This window comes from Pleurodeles waltl, chromosome 12, assembly GCF_031143425.1.
Source record: "Pleurodeles waltl isolate 20211129_DDA chromosome 12, aPleWal1.hap1.20221129, whole genome shotgun sequence".
NCBI lineage: Eukaryota > Metazoa > Chordata > Amphibia > Caudata > Salamandridae > Pleurodeles > Pleurodeles waltl.
The window spans coordinates 635,294,476-635,319,347 of record NC_090451.1 but is presented as its reverse complement, the minus strand read 5'-3'; the positions used below and the strand labels follow the sequence as shown (position 1 = coordinate 635,319,347).

General features: G+C 44.6%; 1 protein-coding gene across 9 annotated transcripts in view; it reads right to left on the bottom strand.

Annotated features, from left to right (window-relative positions):
• Positions 1–24,872, bottom strand: part of CHTOP (chromatin target of PRMT1) — a 97,928-nt gene that overhangs the window by 23,149 nt on the left and 49,907 nt on the right. For 4 of the 9 annotated variants that reach the window (XM_069218096.1, XM_069218093.1, XM_069218095.1 and 1 more), the window contains one exon: positions 989–1,126. The exons of 2 other annotated variants lie outside the window; for them this stretch is intronic. In XM_069218096.1, coding sequence (XP_069074197.1) covers positions 989–1,126 — 138 coding nt within the window. Of the gene's footprint in view, positions 1–988; positions 1,151–24,872 lie in introns of all 9 variants that reach the window. 3 more of the 9 variants (XM_069218088.1, XM_069218092.1, XM_069218091.1) reach the window with 1 other exon arrangement.

Below are 24,872 nucleotides of genomic sequence, written 5' to 3'. Positions count from 1 at the left end.
AACCAGTGGCAGCTTGCCTCATTATTAGCTCTATGACTTTTGTGAATTTACAGATACGAGTCGACGGTTATCAGATCGAAAAATTAGAAAATTGTAATTTAGGACAGGAATGCCTCATTATTATTCTACAAGACATTCTGTGTTATGCAGCAAAGTAACTATTATACACCAATATCCAATGCTTTTGCGTTCTCACTCTGCGGCACCTCTCCTGATGAACTCTTATTTCTTTGATTCCCCCAACCCTCCCGCAGGTCAGGATTTTTGGATACAAAGCCCTTGCATTAAGTGCTGCGTAGCTGTCACCAGTGCACTGAACACAATACTGAACAGGAAGACTAATGGGAAAGAGAAGAGCCATTAACTGTTAAGAACATGGCACAATGCATGTTTCAATAAAGCAGTCCATCCTAACATGCACTCTAAGATACTTAATTTACATGACTTCGGGAGAAATCGTGGTGTCAAGTTAGTACAGCAGGCCATATCTTTCAAACTATCCCTCAAAACTAAGATTCGATGTAAATATGGTTCAGTGGTCCCTAGATTTCAAAGTGCAAATTGGGACTGGATGTACCTCACAGTCTAAAGGGCCTATGATATCCTACGATTGTAAATATTAGTGGTCTCACAACAACAACTTTTATAAGTCGTAACGTAATGCTAGGTTACATTCACAACCTGGTATAATTTACCTTCTTTAACTATGAACAGTTTCTCCGAACTAAATACTATAAACTACAACAACCATGTTTTGATGAGAAAAACCATCAGTGTGCACCAACAGCCCTCAGGCAGCTAGTATCAGGTAGTTTTGCTTCACTTTAAACAGTATTGCACCCTATACTGCACGACTGAATCTTCAGCAGGCCAGACAGCACACAAAAGCCAATTTAAGCAGCCACAGAACATGCAAGGAGACCTGAAGCCACATGTTGTGCACAGAATGCAATTCACCTTCTAAAGCATTGAAAGTCTTAATACCAACCTCTTCCTCCAATTCCGCCACGTCCAGCAGGACCTCCTCTACCAAGGGTACCTCGGACAGGGCCTCCACGACCACGGGCGCCACCTCTTCTCAGGCCCATTCTTGGGGCACCCCCACGACCCCGGATCATATTCTGTCCTAGGAAGGGGAATGAAGGCAAACCTATGCACATAAGTCAAACGTTAACAGGCTCATTTGGAAAATGAGATACACCAGATCAACAAGTGGATTTAAGTTTTAAGGATTTGGCTTACAAAGCGGTTTCATATCCAAAAGGAATTCCAAGAAAATCCGTTTTCTAAAGAACTCAAGTTACAAAAAACAAACAAAAAAACTAAATGACAAACCCCTCGTTACAGTCACACCAATCAGTGCTACGAAAACCTACAGATAGTGCTTTATTACAAGACAAAGCTGCATATTCCGCCAAATCTCCTTCAACTTCACATCTATTACATCTACCTCCAACTACAATTATTTATGTGACCCAATGCATTACTATAGTTTATTTGTTCTAGCTTTCACTTAAGCAAGCACCTTTATTTTACTCTTCATTTCTCAAAGGCACTCCCACTACGCACAACCACTAAATCAACTGCTTGAAAAGCAGTTACATTTACTTTTGCGGGTCAACCTAAACAAAACTGTTGCGCACTCTGAAACCACTTTCCCACAACACAATGATTTAACAATATCAATGGACCAGGTATTTGTACAACGTCGACTCCACTTGAAAATTATTTTATGTTAGATCCCAATTTTAAGAACCCTAAACTTTACTGGCAGATGGGACCACTTAGTCTGGTGTTATTTTGAGCAATCATCCATTTTGGGAGAAGCATACGGGAACTTGAGGCCTAAAAAAAGATTAGTGCTATTTTCCGTGGAAAGAATGGTTCACATATCAATGTTGCTTTTAAACTGCCATCAAAGGGAACCGCAGAAGGTAGGAATAGCTTGTGGATGAAACCGTCTGAAACTTTGACACTGTTACTGTCCTAACCTCTTATTTTGACTGAAGGCAATCAATTTAAACTGTCCTATTGCAATTAAAAGGAAGACTGGGCTACAGAATGGAGGCCACACTGTCCATAGTCTGCACAGAGCTAAACTCCTGCAACGTGTCCTAAAGCTTATTTGGGACTTGAAATATTTCTCCCACTGTTAACCTGAATCTGTCCAACAGCATTGGATTAAAAAGTTACCATGACTTAGTGATGTTAGTGGGCAAATCCACTAGTTTAGAGACTCTCAGTAGGAGTGGAGGTCAAGCAAAAGAGAAACAGTTGGAGGAAGACATCACAAGCAGTACAAATTAAACCCAGAAGTTTGGCTTGCAAGAACCATAGAGCAACACAAATATTCTTTACTGTCATTCATAGTACAAAAATCCAGTACTCTTACTCCGCTAGCTAGCTAACGACTGGACAGTACCCTAAAGAGAAGTAAAAGGGTACTCAGGAATTGGGAAATGCCCCAGCTTCAATGATAATAGAAGACTGGATCAATTATCCCTCAATGACTTATGAGTGAAAAAGAAAAGCCTAATAGGGAAGGCTTTATTTTGGATGAGGAAGTTTTTTTGTAACTTATCTGATAAGTTTATAAAAGGGATAAATGGAAAATTACATTTGTTAAGATGAGACAGGCAAAAAAAAAAAAACTGCTGCCAATAACAATAAGAGACAACTTTGGTGGGCAAGAGTTTTCCCTACAGCTTTTAAGGCATTTACAAGTGTGGCGGATTTCCCTGACAGCTGGAAAGAGGCAATAAGACCAATCCTAAAACAGGGTGATCCTGCAGACCCTAAAAACTATCACCTCATTAGCCTCTCAGATGAAGAGGTAAACATTCACTCAAAGCTATCTTTGAAATGCTGAAAGATTGAATTTAGGATTACGATCTAATACTATATGAACAAGGAGGGTTTAAAGAATGACTAGTACAGACCACTGTTTTAATCTCTGGACTATAGATAAAAAAAATCTTCTGAAATCAGAGGGGGCTTTGTTTTGCTTATTTGTGGATTTCCATGAGGCCTTTGATTTAGTTGATCAGACCACTCAGGGAAACGGTACACAGTATGAAAATCCCAAATTCCTTGCTGGCTACATTGCAAGAGTTACTTCAGGGAAACTAAGCCAAGACAGTGTTCGATAAAAGCGCTCACTTTCCCATAATCAGATTAAAAATAGGTTACGGCGGGGTTGTGTTATGGCCCCCACTCTCTTTGCACTGCACCTTGCAGGCTCTCCAGCAAATTTAAAGGTTACTCACTCATTCTCCCAGAGCATGAGAGGGTGGCATATATCAGGCCAACTGAATGCTGATTGTAAGGAAATGGCTCCCTGTTGCAGTTACCCCCCACTTTTTGCCTGATACTGACTTGACAGAAGTGTGCTGGGACCCTGCTAACCAGGCCCCAGCACCAGTGTTCTTTCACCTAAAATGTACCATTGTCTCCACAATTGGCACAACCCTGGCACCCAGGTAAGTCCCTTGTAAGTGGTACCCCTGGTACCAAGGGCCCCGATGCCAGGGAAGGTCTCTAAGGGCTGCAGCATGTCTTATGCCACCCTAGGGACCCCTCACTCAGCACAGACACACTGCTTGCCAGCTTGAGTGTGCTGGTGGGGAGAAAATGACTAAGTCGACATGGCACAAATTTTTAAAAGAAAAAACTGTTGTAGTGTAAATTCACGTTTAAACATCTATTTATTCTATAAATATATTAAATACATTCTCATATTTTATTCACACCTCTCATGAGAATAAAACAATGCAGGGCAGTGTAGCCCATAGGCTGCCATTATACAGAATGAAAATAGAGCTGTGCCTTTAAGAAAGTAAAGTCTTCCTGTTTCCCATCATGCACAGCAAAAGGCAGCTGCCTCAGTTCTTTTTTGGAGGCTTGTAACCTGACATGAAGAAACAAAACATTTGTTGGAGTACCAACCTCGATAATATTCATGGCAACTTGATCTATGTCAACTCCACAGGGGAGGAGGGAGGGTTGCTTATGACTATCATGGAAATACCCCTACGAGAGAACTGGCGTTACAGGTAAGAAACCATTCCTTCTCTCGTAGGGGATTACCATGTATAGTCATAAGCACTGAATAGAGTAGCAAGCCCATCCCCATAACCGAGGTGGAGTAGACAAGAATACTGAGAAAACATGAATCATGCAAATAAATTCTTGAGCAAGGCCTGTCCAACCTGCGCATCTGCCCTAGCGTCTGTATCAAGGCAGTAATGCTTAGTAAAGGTATGGACCGACTTCCAAGTGGCAGCCTTGCATATTTCTGCCAAAGGGACATTTCTCATCAAGGCTGCAGTAGCTGCCTTCCTCTAATAGAGTGGGCTTTTGGCCTAACACCAAGGGATTTGTTTGCTAACTGATAACATAACATTATACATGAAACAATCCACCTGGATAAAGATTGTTTAGACGTGCCCAACCCTGTTCTAACTGGGCCATAGTTAATAAAAAGCTGTTGTGATTTCCGTAAGCTTTTTGTCCTGTCCAAGTAAAATTTCAAGACTCTTTACATCCAGAGTGTGCAGAGTTCTCTCAGCAGGAGTAGTTGGATTTTGAAAGAAAGTCGGTAATGAAATTGTTTGGTTCACATGAAAGTCGGAGACTACCTTAGGTAAACATTTTGGATGAGTTCTCATTACCACTTTCGCAGAATGAAATACCGTGCAGGGTTCTTGAGCGCAAAGGGCCTGGATTTCGCTAACCCTACGCGCTGAAGTGATTGCCACCAGAAAAGCAGCTTTCCATGTGAGATGTTGCAGCGATGCCTTATGTATCGGCTCGAATGGAGGCAGCATCAGACGTGATAGGACAACATTCAGTTCCCATGGAGGAGAAGGCTTTCTAATGGGGGGGAAAAACCTTTTTTAAACCTTCCAGAAAGTCCTTAATAATCGGAAACCGAAAAAAGGAAGTTTGTGAAGGACTCTTTCTGTATGCCGTTACAGCCGCCAAGTGAACTTTTATTGATGACAGTTGTAAGCCCGATTTTGCCAAACTTAACAAGTATGGCAGGATAGATTGCTCTCCACAGGAAACCGGGTCAATGTTGTCTAAGCACCAGATGTAGAATCTTTTCCACTTGCTTGCATAAGCTGATCTTGTGGAAGGGCGCTTTCCTTCTTTCAGAATTTCCATACAGTCCTGAGGTAGGTTCAAGTGTCCATATTGCACTAGCTCAGGAGCCATGCTGCCAAACTCAACGATGAGAGGTTGGGATGAGATATCTGCCCTCTGAACTTCGTGAGCAGGTCCGGACGATAAGGCAGCCTGATGTGTGGTTGGAGTGACCGGTGAAGAAGGTCTGGGAACCACCATTGGCGTGGCCACTCCGGAGCAATTAGGATCATTTTGGTCTGCGCATTGGACAACTTCTGGAGGCCCGCCGGAATCAGGGGAAGCGGTGGAAAGGCGTAAAGAAATGCTCCTGACCAGCTTATCCACAGGGCATTCCCCAGTGTCCCTGGATGGTAATATCTGGAGGCGAAGTTTTGGCATTTTTTGTTTTCTGGGGTTGCTAATAGGTCTATAGAGGGGGTAGCCCATAATGCGAAAATGGAACAAACGACGTAGTCATGTAGCACCCATTCGTGGTTCTCGTCCATTACCCGACTGAGGGCATCCGCTTGAACATTCTGGATGCCGGGCAGGTGAGTTGCCACTAGCGACAGGTTCCTGGATAGAAGCCAATGCCAGATTGTCTGAGCCTCTCTGGATAAAATTCTGGACCTGGTGCCTCCTGGTTTGTTCACGTAGTACATAGTGGCCACGTTGTCTGTCTGGAGAAGGAGAGTTTCTGTTCTCAGAGAGGGAAGGAAGGCTTTGAGCGCAAGGTGGACTGCGCGAAGTTCCAGCAGGTTGATGTGATAGAGACTCTCTCTGTGACCACTTGCCTTGGACTCGAAGATGTTCCATGTGCGCCCCCCATCCGAGCAGTGACGCATCTGTTACGATGGTTTGAGCTGGAGGCTGTTGTTGGAACGGAATCCCCACCAAGAGATTGCTGGGTAAACACCACCACTTGAGGGATTGTAGGGCGTGAGGAGAAAGAAGGACTTTGTTCTCCCAATCGTCCCTCAGTTGACACCACTGATCCTCCAGGTTTTCCTGTAATGGTCTCATATGGAGGCGAGCATTGGGAACAAGATGGATAGAAGACGCCATCGAGCCCAGCAGAGAAGCTAATAGTCTTGCAGTGGCCTGAGGACTTTCCTGCAGTTGTTTGCACTTTTGGAGAATCGATAATCGGCGTTCCTCCGAAGGAAACACCTTTCCTAGCTTGGTATCTGTAATGGCCCCTAAGTAATGCAACCTCTGAACAGGCGTTGCTGTGGATTTCAGGAGATTGACTTGAAGACCGAGCTTCTGCAACAGCTGTAGAGTCCATTTGAAATGTTGTTGCGCCTCGAGATAACTGGAGGCCTTTATGAGCCAATCGTCTAGATAGGGGTAGACAAATATTCGTTGTTTCCTCAAGTGGGCGGCTACCACCGCCATGCATTTGGAAAAAGTTCTCGGCGCTGATTTGAGGCCGAAAGGTAGAACCGCAAATTGGTAATGACGTTTTCCGACGGTGAACCTTAGGAATTTTCAATGTTTCTCGGTCACCGGAATATGAAAGTAAGCGTCGCAAAGGTCTATTGCACAGAGCCAGTCGCCCTGACGTAGATGTGGGTAAATTTGGTGCAAGGATAGCATCCTGAATTTCTCTTTGCGAATCCACTTGTTTGCTGTCCTTCGTTCTAAAATGGGACGAAATTCTGGTTTGTCTTTTTTCGGTACAAGGAAATATCTCGAATAAATCCCCTTCCCTTGCTGGCTGATCGGGACGGGTTCTATGGCTCTTTTTTGCAGTAGGATAGTGACTTCTAACTGAAGAGCTTCAAGATGGCGGTTGGCTGTCTTGGGTGGAACAGATGGTGGAGGACTGGTGAATCTGAGAGCGTAACCATGTCTCAATATTCAATACCCAGGCGTCTGATGTGATGCGTAGCCACTCGTCCAGATGATTTGAGATACTTCCCCCTACCAGAGTGGATAACGGAGGAGGGGGAAGCGAAGATTCAGGGCTTAGACGTGGGAGCCTGTCGAGTTGTCTGAGTTTGGGGTGTTGAACGACCCCTTGTCGACCTTCGCTGTGTGGAGAAACCCCTTTGATGCTGCTGTTGTTGCTGCTGCTGGGGGCGTGAAGACATCCAGTGTGGTGACTGATACCGGTGGGTGAAAAGTCGTCGTTGATATGGCCGGAATACCTTTCGTTGTTCTTTCGGTCTTTCCATGCCGACCGCTTTTAGGGTATCTAGTTCAGCCTTCATTCTGGCCATCTCGTCATCGGCATGAGAACCGAACAAGGTGGAGCCCAAGAAAGGTAAATTTTGTATTCTCTGTTGTGCTTCCAGTTTGAGTGATGTAAGTCTCAACCATGCATGCCTTCTGAGTGCTATTCCGTGAGCATAATTGTGTGCGGATAGCACCGAAGAGTCAGCTGCAGCACTTATAACTTGGTTAGAAACCATGGCTCCCTCTCCCACGACCTCCAGGAAATCTTCCCTTTTGTCCTTAGGAAGATGTTCCGCAAACTGCATTATAGAGTCCCAGAGGACCCGATCGTATCGCCCTAATAAAGCAGTAGCGCTGGCTGCTTTCATTGTGATGGCTGCAGTAGAACATACTTTTCGTCCTGCAGCATCCATCTTTCTGCTCTCTTTATCTGGAGGTGAAGAGGAAGACGGTGATGTCAAATGCAATTTCTTTGCCGCTACTATGACCACCGAATCCGGTATTGGGTCCGACCTCAAGAATAGAGGAGCTTGTTCTGGTGGACGATATTTTTTAGTAAGTCTGGAAGGAGCAGACTTCGTTGCGGCCGGTGCAATGAAAATATCCATTGCTGGTTCAAGAAGACCTGGAACCAGTGGAAGCAAAGGTCTGGAAGATGTCCTGTGATGTAAGGTCTCGAAGATTACTGACGTCGATGGGGCAGGTACCGCCAGCGGGATGTTCAGTTTGGTCACCCCTCGTACTAAGACCTCCTGGAACCTATTCACATCTATGGGGGACACTCTCGGGGACGGTGAGTCCGATAGGGTTGGAGAGTAGTCCTGTGTCGACGAAGAAGAACGCCTGTGATGTGAATGTTGAGATCTCTGTGATTCATGACGGTGGTGCCGAGAGGAAGATGAGCGTCTAGAGGAATGTCCAGAACGTCTTACAGATCGCGTTGGAGTCCTCAAAACAGACTCTGAAGGAGGAGCCGGAAGAGGAGCCGTAGGTGTTACCGGCGTCTGCGGCAACAGTGATTGTCAAGGAGAGAGTTGTGGAGACGCTGGAAGCAGGATGAGTGAGGCCGAGGATTCTGACGTTGTATAAACCCCTTCTAGGCCTTTTTGATTCTCGTCTCGACACACTCCTCGACGTCGAAGTACGGTGACAGCGAGTGCCCCTCGACGTCGATTCTTCTCGCCGCCGAGAACCCCTCGACAACGACCCTCGACGTCGCTGTGGTGACGGCGAACGTCTCCGACGTCGAGCACTCTCCCTCGACGTTGATCGCCCTCGCCGTGTCGACGGCGACCCAGATCTCGACGGCGACTGTCCACGCTGTCTCAACGGCGAAATAGCTGTCGACGGCGAACGAAGTCTCTTTCTTGCCGGTGAACCACTCCTCGACGGCGAGCATGTTGGCGCCGTTCCCTGTCTCGACGTCCTCGGAGACCTGTGCCGTTTTTGAGCAGGTCTGGTCGGAGTTATAGAGGAAACAGGGTGAGCCCTGGTAGAAGACTGACCTTCTCCTCGCTCTGTGGTAGAATGACCACTTTTTCTCCTGTCCTCTTTCGCCTGGAGTCGGATTTGCTCCCTGTCACGAAGAGTCCTTCTGGAGAAAGTTTTACAGATGTCACACGACTCAGGTTTGTGGCTGGATGGAAGGCAAATTATACAGACCCGATGTGGATCTGTTTTAGCCTTTTTTCTGCCACAAGAAGGGCATTTGTCAAAAAGTGAAGGCATTTCTGAAGTAGAAAAACCTCAAAATTCTGTCAGCATTTAACAGAAAAAAGTAGGAAATGATCACTCAATGTTAAAAACGTCGAGTGAAATTGAAATTCAAAAGATTTTTAATGAATTTCTGTCACAAAAAGATTTTGTGAGGTAGAGCTCAATGCTTCAGGGTCCTGTCAGAAAGGAGCCGGAAAAAAGAACTGAGGCAGCTGCCTTTTGCTGTGCATGATGGGAAACAGGAAGAATTTACTTTCTTAAAGGCACAGCTCTATTTTCATTCTGTATAATGGCAGCCTATGGGCAACACTGCCCTGCATTGTTTTATTCTCATGAGAGGTGTAAATAAAATATGAGAATGTATTTGTTAATATATTTATAGAATAAATAGATGTTTAAACGTGAATTTACACTAAAACAGTTTTTTCTTTTAACAGTTTGGCCTGTGTAGCTGTTCACATAGGCTGCACATTGTTATTCTTAAGTGTTTTTTTTCACAGACCTTTTTTTTCCAAAGGGCTGATAATTGCACTTAAGAATATACTTCACAACAGTGCTCCGGGGTCCCCGCAGGCGCGCGGAACTATTCAGTGCTTATGACTATACATGGAAATCCCCTACGAGAGAAGTTTGGTATCAAACTTCTCAGAATAATAAACCCACACTGATGCCAGTGTTGGATTTATTTAAAAAAATGCACACAGGGGGCATCTTAGAGATACCCCCTATATTTTACCCAATTGTTCAGTGCAGGACTGACTGGTCTCTGCCAGCCTGCTGCTGAGATGAGTTTCTGACCCCATGTGGTGAGGGCCTTTGTGCTCTCTGAGGACAGAAACAAAAGCCTGCTCTGGGTGGAGGTGCTTCACACCTCCCCCATGCAGGAACTGTAACACCTAGCAGTGAGCTTCAGAGGGTCAAGCTTCGTGTTACAAAGCCCCAGGGCACTCCAGCTAGGGAAGATGTCCGCCCCCCTGGACACAGCCCCCACTTTTGGCGGCAAGTCCAGGAGGAGATAATGAGAAAAACAAGGAGGAGTCACTGGCCAGAAAGGACAGCCCCTAAGGTGTCCTGAGCTAACGTGACTGACTTTTAGAAATCCTCCATCTTGCAGATGGAGGATTCCCCCAATAGGATTAGGGATGTGCCCCCCTCCCCTCAGGGAGGAGGCACAAAGAGGGTGTAGCCACCCTCAGGGCTAGTAGCCATTGGCTACTAACCCCCCCCAGACCTAAACACCCCTAAATCGAGTATTTAGGGGCCCCCAGAACCAAGCAAGATAGATTCCTGCAACCTAAGAAGAGGACTGCTGAACTGAAAAACCCTGCAGAGAAGACTGAGACACCAACTGCTTTGGCCCCAGCTCTACCGGCCTGTCTCCCCACTTCTAAAGACACTGCTCCAGCGACGCGTTCCACAGGGACCAGCAACCTCTGAAGCCTCAGAGGACTGCCCTACATCTAGAAGGACCAAGAACTCCCGAGGACAGCGGCTCTGTTCCACAAAGACTGCAACTTTGCAACAAAGAAGCAACTTTGAACCAACACACGTTTCCCGCCGGAAGCGTGAGACTTTGCACACTGCACCCAACGCCCCCGGCTCGACTTGTGGAGAACAAACACCACAGGGAGGACTCCCCGGCGACTACGAGACCGTGAATAGCCAGAGTATACCCCCCCCCCCCCCCGAGCCCCCACAGCGACGCCTGCAGAGGGAATCCCGAGGCTCCCCCTGACCGCGACTGCCTGCTTAAAAGACCCGACGCCTGGTAAAGACTCTGCACCCGCAGCCCCCAGGACCTGAAGGATCCGACCTCCAGTGCAGGAGCGACCCCCAGGTGGCCCTCTCCCTTGCCCAGGTGGTGGCTACCCTGAGGAGCCCCCCCCCCCCTTGCCTGCCTCGCTGAAGAGACCCCTTGGTCTCCCATTGATTTCTATTGCGAACCCAACGCTTATTTGCACACTGCACCCGGCCGCCCCGTGCCACTGAGGGTGTACTTTCTGTGCTGACTTGTGTCCCCCCAGGTCCCCTACAAAACCCCCCTGGTCTGCCCTCCGAAGACACGGGTACTTACCTGCTGGCAGACTGGAACCGGGGCACCCCCTTCTCCATTGAAGCCTATGCGTTTTGGGCACCACTTTGACCTCTGCACCTGACCGGCCCTGAGCTGCTGGTGTGGTAACTTTGGGGTTGCTCTGAACCCCCAACGGTGAGCTACCTTGGACCCAAACTTGAACCCCGTAGGTGGTTTACTTACCTGCAAAAGCTAACAAACACTTACCTCCCCTAGGAACTGTTGAAAATTGCATTGTGTCTATTTTTAAAATAGCTATATGTCATTTATGTGAAAACTGTATATGCTATTTTGCTAATTCAAAAGTTCCTAAAGTTCCACCATGAGATACCTTTCATTGGAAGTATTACTTGTAAATCTTGAACCTGTGGTTCTTAAAATAAACTAAGAAAATATATTTTTCTATACAAAAACCTATTGGCCTGGAATTGTATTTGAGTGTGTGCTCCTCATTTATTGTCTGTGTGTGTACAACAAATGCTTAACACTACCCTCTGATAAGCCTACTGCTCGACCACACTACCACAAAATATAGCATTAGAATTCTCTTTTTGCCACCATCTTACCTCTAAGGGGAACCCTTGGACTCTGTGCATGCTATTTCTTACTTTGAAATAGTACATACAGAGCCAACTTCCTACACTGATGATTTATTCATCCTAGATGTAACTCTGGTACGCTTACAAAGAAAAAGTAATGCTTTCAATAAATTGTTTTGTGAATAAATTAATCATTGGCATGGAAAAAAACGAATATATTGGTGCTTGGTTTAAAAAAATAAAATAAACCATTTAGGTGGCCGATCAGAAAAATTATTGTGAAGGAGGGACCCTCGTATAAATATCTGGGTATGAATTTTAATACAAATGAACTATTTAAGTTGCACCTCGATAATTTGAAAACCTGAGCAATATTGACAGTGGATGGGATCAAAAAAAATTCAAGAGACTTTGATAGTGCTGTAATTGAACACAGCCTTTGGACCTACCGAGCTATGGTTCCACCTCAGTTACATGAGGCAGAGCTGTTAAGTCTTGATTCAGGTTATGCTTGCGAAAAGTTGGAGGGTAAATGTCTTAAAACTTGTTCCCCCCCCGTCCCCCACACCTCCAAATACTATGGCTTCAAGTCATAACAGTGGAGACTAAGGTGATTTCATGGAACTCTATTGCAGCTGTTCAAAGTCTTTGTTTTTGACATAAACAGATATCTTGTCAAATGAAAGTCTCAATACTGAAATCCGCAAAGAGGATCGCAATTTTAAAATTTAGTGCGGGAGAGAACCAGGTTTTTACTTTGGCGGGGAGAAAGTAAAACATCAGAGATGACAAAGGAAACCTATATGCGTGGGCTAGGAGTGCGCTGTTCTCAATTACATGTATTAATGGAAAGTTTATATTTTAATGCATTTCCTAAACCTATTTTTAAGACGTATTAAACTGCATCAAGGACAGAAGTGATATTTTTAAACAGCATGCAACTTGTTGGTGTAACCTGTGCTGTGGGAAGATTTTTATTGGGTTTAAATAGGGTAGAAAGATTTGAAAGAAACGTTTCAGGTAGTTCATAACAAAGGTTACGTATAATGAACTTTTAAGATACTTGTAACAAAATGCATGTATTGTAAAGTTTGACAAACCATGTGGTTTAAATAAACATTAAAAGAAGCTACCTAGCGCATCAAAAGCCTGAAGGTAAGACGTTGAGAAACTAGTACCCTGATAACCCCAGCTCATTACCTTTTACAATCAACACATGATAGTAATAAGAAAAGGGATTAGTGGCATGGCAGTGGCTCCCAAGTGTGAGCAAGCAAGGAACCAATAAAATCATTAAAACCTGGAATAATATTTTGGAACATTGGGCCATATGTACAAACACATTTTCTCATAGGTACAGAATGAGTAAAACCCTTTGATACATCTGGCCCTTAGTCCTGGGTGTCCAGCCTTCACATCCCACTTGGAATAGCCTGTGTACAAAGGCAGGGCTATAAAAAGATTCTTAAAAATACCTAGGTCACCTTAAAGATTTAGTGCCCTAATCTGTGCCCACCACTCCACGTGTTTTGAGTTCAACCTATTCCTAGGCTTTCACCAAACCAGTTCCTGTAGTTTTTTTCTGCTCCATTCAAATTCATAGAACGGTATACACTAACTGATCTGACAGTTAATGAAGTAAAGGCAGAAACAGGAATTAATAGCAGCAGAATTAACACAGGCCAGTTTACCTTAGACTTTTGTCCTCAAATGGAGGAGTTTCCCCAAGTTTGATGCCTGAAATAGGCAATCCTGGGTTTCAACGACAGCCAACAATCTGTGCTGATCAAACACTGCATCCTTTCTGGAAGAGACATTCTTACACAGTAGCACTTGCAGAAAGGCATATGCTATGCCCACAAATGTCTGCGATTTGAACATGTCTTTGAAATGCAACTAAAGTTAACTCTGCTCTGATGTCTTAAGGCCTCCAAGGTCTTAGGGGTTTGTAATGCAAGCTATTACCTACCTGCAAGAATTGGTTTAAGTTGCTAATAAAAAAAAACATAGCCCATATTTTCAAGTTCTGCGTAGTTTTTAACATTTCAGGTAATAATTCCTAGGCAACTATTGTTTGACATGTTTCACTTTATAGGCGTAGATATAAATAAGGAAAATGTCACTTACCCAGTGTACATCTGTTCGTGGCATGAGTCGCTGCAGATTCACATGCTTTGCACATCCCGCCATCTAGTGTTGGGCTCGGAGTGTTACAAGTTGTTTTTCTTCGAAGAAGTCTTTTCGAGTCACGAGATCGAGGGACTCCTCCCATTTCGGCTCCATTGCGCATGGGCGTCGACTCCATCTTAGATTGTTTTCCCCGCAGAGGGTGAGGTAGGAGTTGTGTATGCTAGTAATATTGCGCATGCAATGGAGTGAATGCGTATGTACATAATGAAGTTAAGTAATATATTTCCAAATGTACAAATGTTTCAGATCTACTTCTAAGCGGCTACAGGCTCCCGGGGAGGCAGGTGGGCGCATGTGAATCTGCAGCGACTAATGCCACGAACAGATGTACACTGGGTAAGTGACATTTTCCGTTCAATGGCATGTGTAGCTGCAGATACACATGCTGTGCATAGACTAATAAGCAGTTATCTCCCCAAAAAGCGGTGGTTCAGCCTGTAGGAGTTGAAGTAGTTTGAAATAATGTTCTTAGTACAGCTTGACCTACTGTTGCTTGTTGTGCAGTTAACACATCTACACAGTAGTGCTTGGTAAATGTATGAGGCGTAGACCATGTTGCTGCCTTACATATTTTGTTCATTGGAATATTTCCTAGAAAGGCCATGGTAGCACCTTTCTTTCTGGTTGAGTGTGCCTTTGGTGTAATAGGCAGTTCTCTTTTAGCTTTAAGATAGCAGGTTTGAATGCACTTAACTATCCATCTAGCAATGCCTGGTTTTGAAATAGGATTTCCTGATTGAGGTTTTTGAAAGGCAACAAATAGTTGTTTTGTCTTTCGAATTATTTTTGTTCTGTCAATGTAGTACATTAGTGCTCTTTTGATGTTTAATGTATGTAGTGCTCTTTCAGCTACCGAATCTGGCTGTGGGAAGAACACTGGTAATTCTACCGTTTGATTCAAGTGGAACGGTGAGATTACTTTTGGTAAAAATTTAGGATTGGTCCGTAGAACAACTTTATTTTTGTGTATTTGAACAAATGGTTCTTGAATGGTAAATGCTTGAATCTCACTCACTCTTGTTAGAGATGTGATGGCAATTAAAAATGCAACTTTCCACGTTAAGTATTGCATTTCACAAGAGTGCATGGGCTCAAAAGGTGGACCCATGAGTCGTGGTAAGACAATGTTGAGGTTCCATGAAGGAACTGGTGGTGTTTTTGGTGGTATAATTCTCTTTAGGCCTTCCATAAATGCTTTTATGACTGGTATCCTAAATAATGAAGTTGAGTGCGTAATTTGCAGGCAAGCTGAAATTGCCGTAAGATGTATTTTAATGGAAGAGAAAGCTAGTTTAGTTTTTTGCAAATGTAGTAAGTATCCTACTATCTTTTGCAGGTGCGTGTAAAGGTTGAATTTGATTATTATGGCAGTAATAAACAAATCTTTTCCACTTATTTGCATAACAGTGTCTAGTGGTAGGTTTCTAGCCTGTTTTACGACCTCCATACATTCCTGTGTGAGGTCTAAGTGCCCGAATTCTAGGATTTCAGGAGCCAAATTGCTAGATTCAGCGATGCTGGATTTGGAGGTCTGATCTGTTGTTTGTGTTGTGTTAACAGATCTGGTCTGTTTGGCAGTTTGATATGAGGTACTACTGAAAGGTCTAGTAGTGTTGTGTACCACGGTTGCCTTGCCCAGGTTGGTGCTATTAGTATGAGTTTGAGTTTGTTTTGACTCAACTTGTTTACTAGATATGGAAGAAGTGGGAGAGGGGGAAAAGCGTATGCAAATATCCCTGACCAGTTCATCCATAGTGCATTGCCCCGAGACTGATGTTGTGGGTACCTGGATGCGAAGTTTTGGCATTTTGAGTTTTCTTTTGTTGCAAATAGATCTATTTGTGGCGTTGCCCACATTTTGAAGTAAGTGTTCAGGATTTGGGGGTGAATTTCCCATTCGTGGATCTGTTGGTGATCCCGAGAGAGATTGTCTGCTAACTGATTCTGAATCCCTGGAATAAATTGTGCTATTAGGCGAATGTGGTTGTGAATCGCCCAATGCCATATTTTTTGTGTTAGGAGACACAACTGTGTCGAGTGTGTTCCTCCTTGTTTGTTTAGGTAATACATTGTTGTCATGTTGTCTGTTTTGACAAGAGTTATTTGTGGGTTAATATGGGTTGAAATGCTTTCAGAGCTAGAAACACCGCTAACAGTTCTAAGTGGTTTATATGGAACTGTTTTTGCTGAATGTTCCATTGTCCTTGGATGCTGTGCTGATTGAGGTGTGCTCCCCACCCTGTCATGGATGCATCTGTTATTACGCATTGTGGCACTGGGTCTTGAAAAGGCCGCCCTTGGTTTAAATTTATACTGTTCCACCATTGAAGCGAGATGTATGTTTGGCGGTCTATCAACACCAGATCTAGAAGTTGACCCTGTGCTTGTGACCACTGTGATGCTAGGCACTGTTGTAAGGGCCGCATGTGCAACCTTGCGTTTGGGACAATGGCTATGCATGAGGACATCATGCCTAGGAGTTTCATTACTAATTTGACCTGTATCATCTGGTTTGGATACATGGCTTGTATTACATTTTGGAATGTTTGGACTCTTTTTGGACTTGGAGTGGCAATCCCTTTTACTGTGTTGATTGTTGCTCCTAGGTATTGCTGTGTTTGACACGGCAGAAGGTGTGACTGAGTAATTGATTGAGAAACCTAGTTTGTGTAGGGTTTCTATGACGTAATTTGTGTGTTGTGAACACTGTTTTTGCGTGTTGGTTTTGATTAACCAATCGTCTAGGTACGGGAACACATGTATTTGCTGCCTTCTGATATGTGCAGCTACTACTGCTAGACATTTTGTAAAAACTCTTGGTGCAGTTGTTATTCCGAATGGCAACACTTTGAATTGGTAGTGTATCCCTTGGAATACAAACCTTAGGTACTTTCTGTGTGAAGGATGTATTGGTATATGGAAATATGCATCCTTTAGATCCAGTGTTGTCATGTAGTCTTGTTGTTTGAGCAGTGGGATTACTTCTTGTAATGTAACCATATGAAAGTGGTCTGATTTGATGTATGTATTTAATGTTCTGAGATCTAGTATAGGTCTTAGAGTTTTGTCTTTTTTGGGTATTAGAAAGTACAGTGAGTAAACTCCTGTGTTTAGTTCTTGTTTTGGTACTAATTCTATTGCGTCTTTTTGGAGCAATGCTTGAACTTCTAATCCTAGAAGATTTATATGTTGTTTCGACATACTGTGTGTTTTCGGAGGGACTGTTGGAGGGAATTCTCGAAATTCTATGCAATAACCATACTGGATAATTGCTAGTACCCAAGTATCTGTTGTTATCTCCTCCCAATGTTTGTCAAATTGGCTTAATCTTCCGCCCACAGATGTTATGTGATGGGGATGGGTGAATTGTGAGTCACTGCTTATTTTGAGGACTTTTGGGGCTTTGGAATTTTCCTCTACCTCTTTGGAATTGTCCCCCTCTATATTGCCCCCGAAAACTTCCCGCTGATATTGGCTTTGGTAAGTGGGCCTGGTTTGTGATGTTGTGGTTTCTGTAGGTTGCCCTCGAAACCCTCCCCTAAAAGGTGTTTAGCGAAAGGTGCCTCTGCTCTGCGGGGTGTAGAGTGCGCCCATGGCTTTTGCCGTATCAGTGTCCTTCTTGAGTTTCTCAATAGCAGTGTCGACTTCCGGCCCAAACAACTGCTGTTCATTAAATGGCATATTTAGCACGGCTTGTTGAATTTCTGGCTTGAAACCTGACGTGCGGAGCCATGCGTGCCTTCTTATTGTTATTGCAGTATTTACTGTCCTTGCAGCCGTATCTGCTGCATCCATTGAAGACCGTATCTGATTATTAGAGATACTTTGTCCTTCTTCCACCACTTGTTGTGCTCTTTTTTGGAACTCCTTGGGTAAGTGTTCTATCAAATGTTGCATCTCATCCCAGTGCGCTCTGTCACATCTTGCCAAAAGCGCTTGTGAATTGGCAATGCGCCATTGGTTTGCTGCTTGTGCTGCAACCCTTTTGCCTGCAGCATCAAATTTGCGACTCTCCTTGTCTGGAGGTGGTGCGTCTCCCGAGGTATGAGAGTTTGCTCTCTTACGAGCTGTCCCGACAACTACTGAGTCCGGAGTTAACTGCGTTGTAATATAAACAGGATCTGTTGGCGGTGGCTTGTATTTTTTCTCCACTCTTGGAGTTATGGCTCGGCCTTTAACAGGATCTTGAAAGATTTGTTTGGAATGTTTTAGCATTCCTGGGAGCATAGGTAGTCTTTGGTACTGGCTATGAGTGGAGGTTAGCGTGTTAAACAAGAAGTCATCCTCAATTGGTTCTGAATGCAAGGTGACGTTATGGAAAGCAGCTGCCCTTGCGATCACCTCTGTAAGATGTACTGTCCTCAGGAGGGGACGGCCTGGTAGGGTACGAGTGTGGGCGGTTGTCCGATACTGGAGCATCGTAAAGGTCCCATGCATCGGGATCATCTTGACTCATGGCAGTATGAGTCGGGGAGTGCATCAGTGGAGGAGTTGCTACTGGTGATGTGTGCACTGATGGTGGTGGAGTTATTTTCTTTGCCACCTTTGCCTGTGGCTCCTTGTCCTTTTCGTGAAAGGCAAGTTTTCTTTTTATCTTAATTGGAGGAAGAGTGGTTATCTTCCCTGTGTCTTGATGAATGTGGAGCCTCCTTTGAGTATAGTCTGGCTCTACAGCTTGAAGTTCCTCTCCAAATCTATGTTTTTTCATTTGGGAGGCCAATCCTTGTTCCTCTGTATAGGAACCTGTTTTCGGCTCTGAGGCTGGATGTTTCGGAACCGAAACTTTTTCGGAGGTCTTTTTAGGCTCCTAAGAAACCTTTGTAATTTTCGGCGTGGTGGTGTCTCGATGCCGAATTTGTTCGGTGCCGCTGTGACGGTGCCGAAATTTCTCGGAGCCGATGTCTTGGGTCCGAGATTGCTGTGTGGCGGTATCTCGACCGTAGTCGGATGACTTCGACACCAGCGTGCCCTTTTTCGGTGCCTTGGCTCGGTCACCGCTTGTTTGGGTTAAGCCATGGCCTGTTGGCGGTGGCGTCCCCAGGGCTTTTGTTGACTTCTCGTGAGTCTTATGTTTCGACGTCTTACTCACGGTTTTTGGCGTTTCTTCGGCCTCGAGGTCTTCCGAGTCCGACTCTTGGATAGAGAAAGCTTCCTCTTCTTCCTCGAAACGCTCTTGTTCTGTCGGCGTCGACGCCATCTGCAGTCTTCTGGCTCTTCGGTCTCTTAACGTCTTTCTGGACCGAAACGCTCGACAGGCCTCACAAGTATCTTCCTTGTGCTCTGGGGACAAGCACAAGTTACAGACCAGATGCTGATCCGTATACGGATACTTGTTATGGCATTTTGGACAGAAGCGGAATGGGGTCCGTACCATCAGCCTTGAATTCACACGTGGCCGGGCTGACCAGGCCCCGACGGGGGATCGAAAAAACCCCGAAGGGCCACTGGAACTCTTCTAAATTCGGTGCCGATCTGTTGTAACTAACCCGATACCGAACGCAAACAATACCGACGTCTTTTCTGAGATTCTAACTAACTTTCCGACCCGAAACACGGAGCGAAAAGGAACACGTCCGAACCCGATGGCGGAAAAAAAACAATCTAAGATGGAGTCGACGCCCATGCGCAATGGAGTCGAAATGGGAGGAGTCCCTCTGTCTCGTGACTCGAAAAGACTTCTTCGAAGAAAAACAACTTGTAACACTCAGAGCCCAACACCAGATGGCAGGATGTGCACCACATGTGTATCTGCAGCTACACATGCCATCGAACATATATATATATATATATATATATATGTGACATTTTCTGTTCGATGGAATGTGTAGCTGCAGATTCACATGCTGTGCATAGACTAAAACGCAGTTGTTCCTCCCATAAAAGAGGTGGTTACCCTGTAGGATTTGAAGTTGTTTGAAATAATGTTCTTAGTACAGCTTGACCTACTTTGGCTTTCTGGGCTGCTAAAACATCTACACAATAATGTTGAGTAAATGTATGTGGTGTTGAACAAGTAGCTGCTTTACCTATTTCAGCCACTGCTATATTTCCTAAGAAGGCCATTGTAGCCCCTTTTTTCCTTGTGGTATGTCCTTTAGGTGCAACCAAGAGTTGTCTTTTAGCTTTCAGGTAACATGTTTGGATGCATTTTACTATCCATCTTGCTAAACCTTGTTCTGAAATGTGGTTACCAGTATGAGGTTTTTGAAAAGCTACAAATAGCTGTTTAGTTTCCCTGAATGGTTTTGTTCTATCTATGTAGTACATTAGAGCTCTTTCTGCGACAGAATCTGGCTGTGGGAAGAAGACTGGTAGTTCCACTGTTTGATATGAAAAGGTGATAATACTTTAGGAAGAAATTTAGGGTTAGTTCGTAGTACAACTTTATATTTATGTACTTGTATGAACGGTTCTTCAATTGTAAAAAGCTTGAATTTCACTTACTCTTCGCAATGATGTAATTGCGACTAGGAAGGCAACTTTCCATGTTAAGAACTGCATTTGACATGTGTATAGGTTCAAATGGTGGGCCCATAAGTCACGTAAGGACTATGTTTAGATTCCACAAAGGCAATGGAGGTGTTCTAGGTGGGATGATGAGTTTTAAACCTTCCATGAAGGCTTTGATAACAGGAACTCTAAATAAAGAGCTGTGCTGTATGTTTTGCAAATATGCTGAAATTGCAGAGAGATGTATTTTTATGCAAGAAAAAGCAAAATTAGATTTTTGTAAATGAAGCAAATAGCATACAATATCTTGTAAGGATGCTGAAAGAGGAGCAATATGTTTAGATTGACCGTAATATACAAATATTTTCCAGTTGTTGGCATAGCACTGTCTGGTAGTGGGTTTTCTTGCTTGCTTAATTACTTCCATACATTCAGTTGGTAGTTGTAGATACCCAAGTTCTATGACCTCAGGAGCCAAATCGCTAGATTGAGTGTGTTGGGATTTGGGTGCCTGATCTGCCCTTTTTTGTCAAAAGAGATGGTCTGTTTGGGAGTTTGGAGTGTGCCATTACTGACAGGTCTAATAGTGTTGTGTACCACGGCTGACGTGCCCACATTGGCGCTATAAGTAACAGATCGAGCATGTTTCAACGCGGTTTGTTGACTAGAAATAGAATGAGTGGGACAGGAGTAAAAGCGTAAGCAAATATCCCTGACCAATTGATCCATAGAGCATTGCCCTTGGGTAGGGGATGTGGGTATCTGGATGCGAAGTTTTGGCATTTTGCGTTTTCGCTGGCAGCAAACAGATCTATGTCTGGTGTTCCCCATTGATGAAAGTATTTTTGAAGTACTTGAGGGTGAATCTCCCACGTGTGTCTGTTGATGATTTTTGCTGAGAACATCTTCTCCTGAAACGCTAATTTCCTCTTTGGTTTTTGTAGGCGGTGCGGGTAAAATTATGCCAGTGTATTTATGGGTATGAATCCTGGCTTGCCTTTCATCCATAGCCTCTATTTGTGAGTCCTCCTCAGTAGTTTTGTGGCTTTCGTTAAGTGCTTGTGAATGCCCATGCTCCTCAGTATAAATAGGTTTTTTTGGTATCGAAAAAGTTGGGGTTGAAGATGGTCTTGGCTCCGAAAATGATTTGAGAGATTTCGACTCGAAAGAGTGGTGTTTGCTCGGTTCGGAGACAGAACTTCGGCTCGAGCCAGATGGCTTCAGAGGGGTGGCCTGTTTCGGTGCCGAGCTGGTGGGTTGGTCACCGAGCGTTTTCTTTCGGGTCGAGCCATGGCCTTCCAGCAGTGGCGTTCCCAAGGCCTTATGTTTGGGCTTAGATGGCACAGGGGCAGGCATACTTAGTGCTGTCCTGCCATGACCGGTCTGTCCTCCTCGTTATCCTGGTCGGAGTCGGATCCTCGAACGGAGATAGCGGTCTGCATGATTTCTTCCCCTTCGATGTCGAGATGTTCGGTGCTTTTTGATGCCACCTCGAGTCTCCGTGCTCATCTGTCTCGGAGCGTCCTTTTCGACCGGAAGGATCTGCAGGCCTCGCAATTTTCTTCCTGATGGTCAGGGGAAAAGGCAGAGATTACAGACGAGGTGTTAGTCCGTATAAGGGAATTTAGCATGGCACCGAGGACAGAATCGGAATGGAGTCCGATCCATGAGGCTTCCACGCGGTCGGCCTAACGAGGCCAGAGTTGGGCACGCCTGCCCCTAAGGGCGAGTAGCGATGTCTGTTCCGACTGTACCGAAGTGTCGATAGACTATGTAACGCGATCGTTACAATACCGTCAAAAAAGGAAGCGTTTTCAAAGTTTTCCGAATCGATCTAGAGGAGCGACAGGAAACCTGTCCGAACCCGATGGCGGAAAGAAAACAATATAACATGGAGTCGATGCCCATGCGCAATGGAGCTGAAGAGGAGAAGTCACTTGATCCCGTGACTCGAAAACACTTCTATGAAGTAAAACAACTTTTAACACTCCAAGCCCAACACTAGATGGCAGACGTATGCACAGCATGTGTATCTGCAGCTACACATGCCATCGAACACACACACACACACACACACAGAAAATGTCACTTACCCAGTGTACATCTGTTCGTGGCATGAGATGCTGCAGATTCACATGCTGTGCACTGTTCCTGCCATCTAGTGTTGGGCTCGGAGTGTTACAAGTTGTTTTTCTTCAAAGAAGTGTTCGAGTCACGGGATCAAGTGACTCCTCCCTTTCGGCTCCATTGCGCATGGGTGTCGACTCCATCTTAGATTGTTTTCCCCGCAGAGGGTGAGGTAGGAGTTGTGAGTATACTAGAGGTGCCCATGCAGTGGAGTAGTAATGTATGTACATAGTGTATTAAACTAATATGTATTTACATATTTACAATTTTTATGCAACTAAAACGGCTACAGGCTCCCGGGGAGGTGGGAGGGCGCATGTGAATCTGCAGCATCTCATGCCACGAACAGATGTACACTGGGTAAGTGACATTTTCCGTTCGATGGCATGTGTAGCTGCAGATACACATGCTGTGCATAGACTATAAAGCAGTAATCTCCCCAAAAGCGGTGGTTAGCCTGTAGGAGCTGAAGTTGTTTGAAATAATGTACTTAATACAGCCTGTCCTACTGTGGCTTGTTGTGTTGCTAACACGTCTACACAGTAATGCTTAGTAAATGTATGAGGCGTAGACCAGTTGGCTGCTTTACAAATTTCTGTCATTGGTATATTTCCAAGAAAAACCATTGTGGCGCCTTTCTTTCTAGTGGAATGTGCCCTCGGTGTAATGGGTAATTCTCTTTTAGCTTTAAAGTAACAGGTTTGAATGCACTTAACTATCCATCTGGCAATGCCTTGATTGGACATAGGGTTACCTGCATGAGGTTTTTGAAAGGCTACGAACAATTGTTTCGTTCTGTCAATGTAATACATTGGTGCTCTTTTTATGTCTAATGTATGCAAGGCTCTTTCAGCTACTGAATCTGGTTGTGGAAAGAAGACTGGGAGTTCCACAGTTTGGTTTAGATGGAATGGTGATATGACTTTTGGTAAGAATTTAGGATTTGTACAGAGATCCACTTTATGTTTATTTGTATAAAGGGTTCTTGAATAGCAAATGCTTGTATTTCACTCACTCTTCTAAGTGATGTGATGGCTATTAGGAAGGCTACCTTCCAAGTCAGAAATTGGATTTGACAAGAATGCATGGGTTCGAACGGTGGGCCCATGAGTCGTGTTAATACAATATTAAGGTTCCACAAAAGGTACTGGTGGTGTCCTTGGGGGTATGATTCTTATTAGTCCTTCCATAAATGCTTTAATCACTGGAATTCTAAAAAGCGATGTTGTATGTGTAATCTGCAGATAGGCAGATATTGCAGTTAGATGGATTTTAATGGAAGAGAAAGCTAGATTAGACTTTTGTAAGTATAATAAATAACTTACAATGTCTTGTGTGGAGGCATTTAGTGGATTAATTTGATTAGTGTGACAGTAGCAAACAAATCTTTTCCATTTGTTTGCGTAACAATGTCTTGTAGGTTTTCTCGCTTGTTTAATGACCTCCATACACTCTTGTGAAAGGTTTAAATGTCCGAATTCTAAGACTTCAGGAGCCAGATTGCTAGATTGAGCGATGCTGGATTCGGGTGTCTGATCTGTTGCTTGTGTTGTGTTAACAGATCTGGTCTGTGTAAGGAAATGCCTCCTTGGCATGGTTACCCCCTGACTTTTTGCCTTTGTTGATGCTTTGTTTTGAATTGAAAGTGTGCTGAGGCCTGCTAACCAGGCCCCAGCACCAGTGTTCTTTCCCTAACCTGTACTTTTGTATCCACAATTGGCACACCCTGGCATCCAGGTAAGTCCCTTGTAACTGGTACCTCTGGTACCAAGGGCCCTGATGCCAGGGAAGGTCTCTAAGGGCTGCAGCATGACTTATGCCACCCTGGAGACCCCTCACTCAGCACAGACACACTGCTTGCCAGCTTGTGTGTGCTGGTGAGAACAAAATGAGTAAGTCGACATGGCACTCCCCTCAGGGTGCCATGCCAGCCTCTCACTGCCTATGCAAGTATAGATAAGTCACCCCTCTAGCAGGCCTTACAGCCCTAAGGCAGAGTGCACTATACCATAGGTGAGGGCACCAGTGCATGAGCACTGTGCCCCAACAGTGTCTAAGCCAAACCTTAGACATTGTAAGTGCAGGGTAGCCATAAGAGTATATGGTCTGGGAGTTTGTCAAACACGAACTCCACAGCACCATAATGGCTACACTGAAAACTGAGAAGTTTGGTATCAAACTTCTCAGCACAATAAATGCACACTGATGCCAGTGTACATTTTATTGTGAAACACACCCCAGAGGGCACCTTAGAGGTGCCCCCTGAAGCTGTATCCATTTATCTGTGTAGGCTTACTGGTTCCAGCAGCCTGCCACACTAGAGACATGTTGCTGGCCCCATGGGGAGAGTGCCTTTGTCACTCTGAGGCCAGTAACAAAGCCTGCACTGGGTGGAGATGCTAACACCTCCCCCAGGCAGGAGCTGTAACACCTGGCGGTGAGCCTCAAAGGCTCACCCCTTTGTTCCA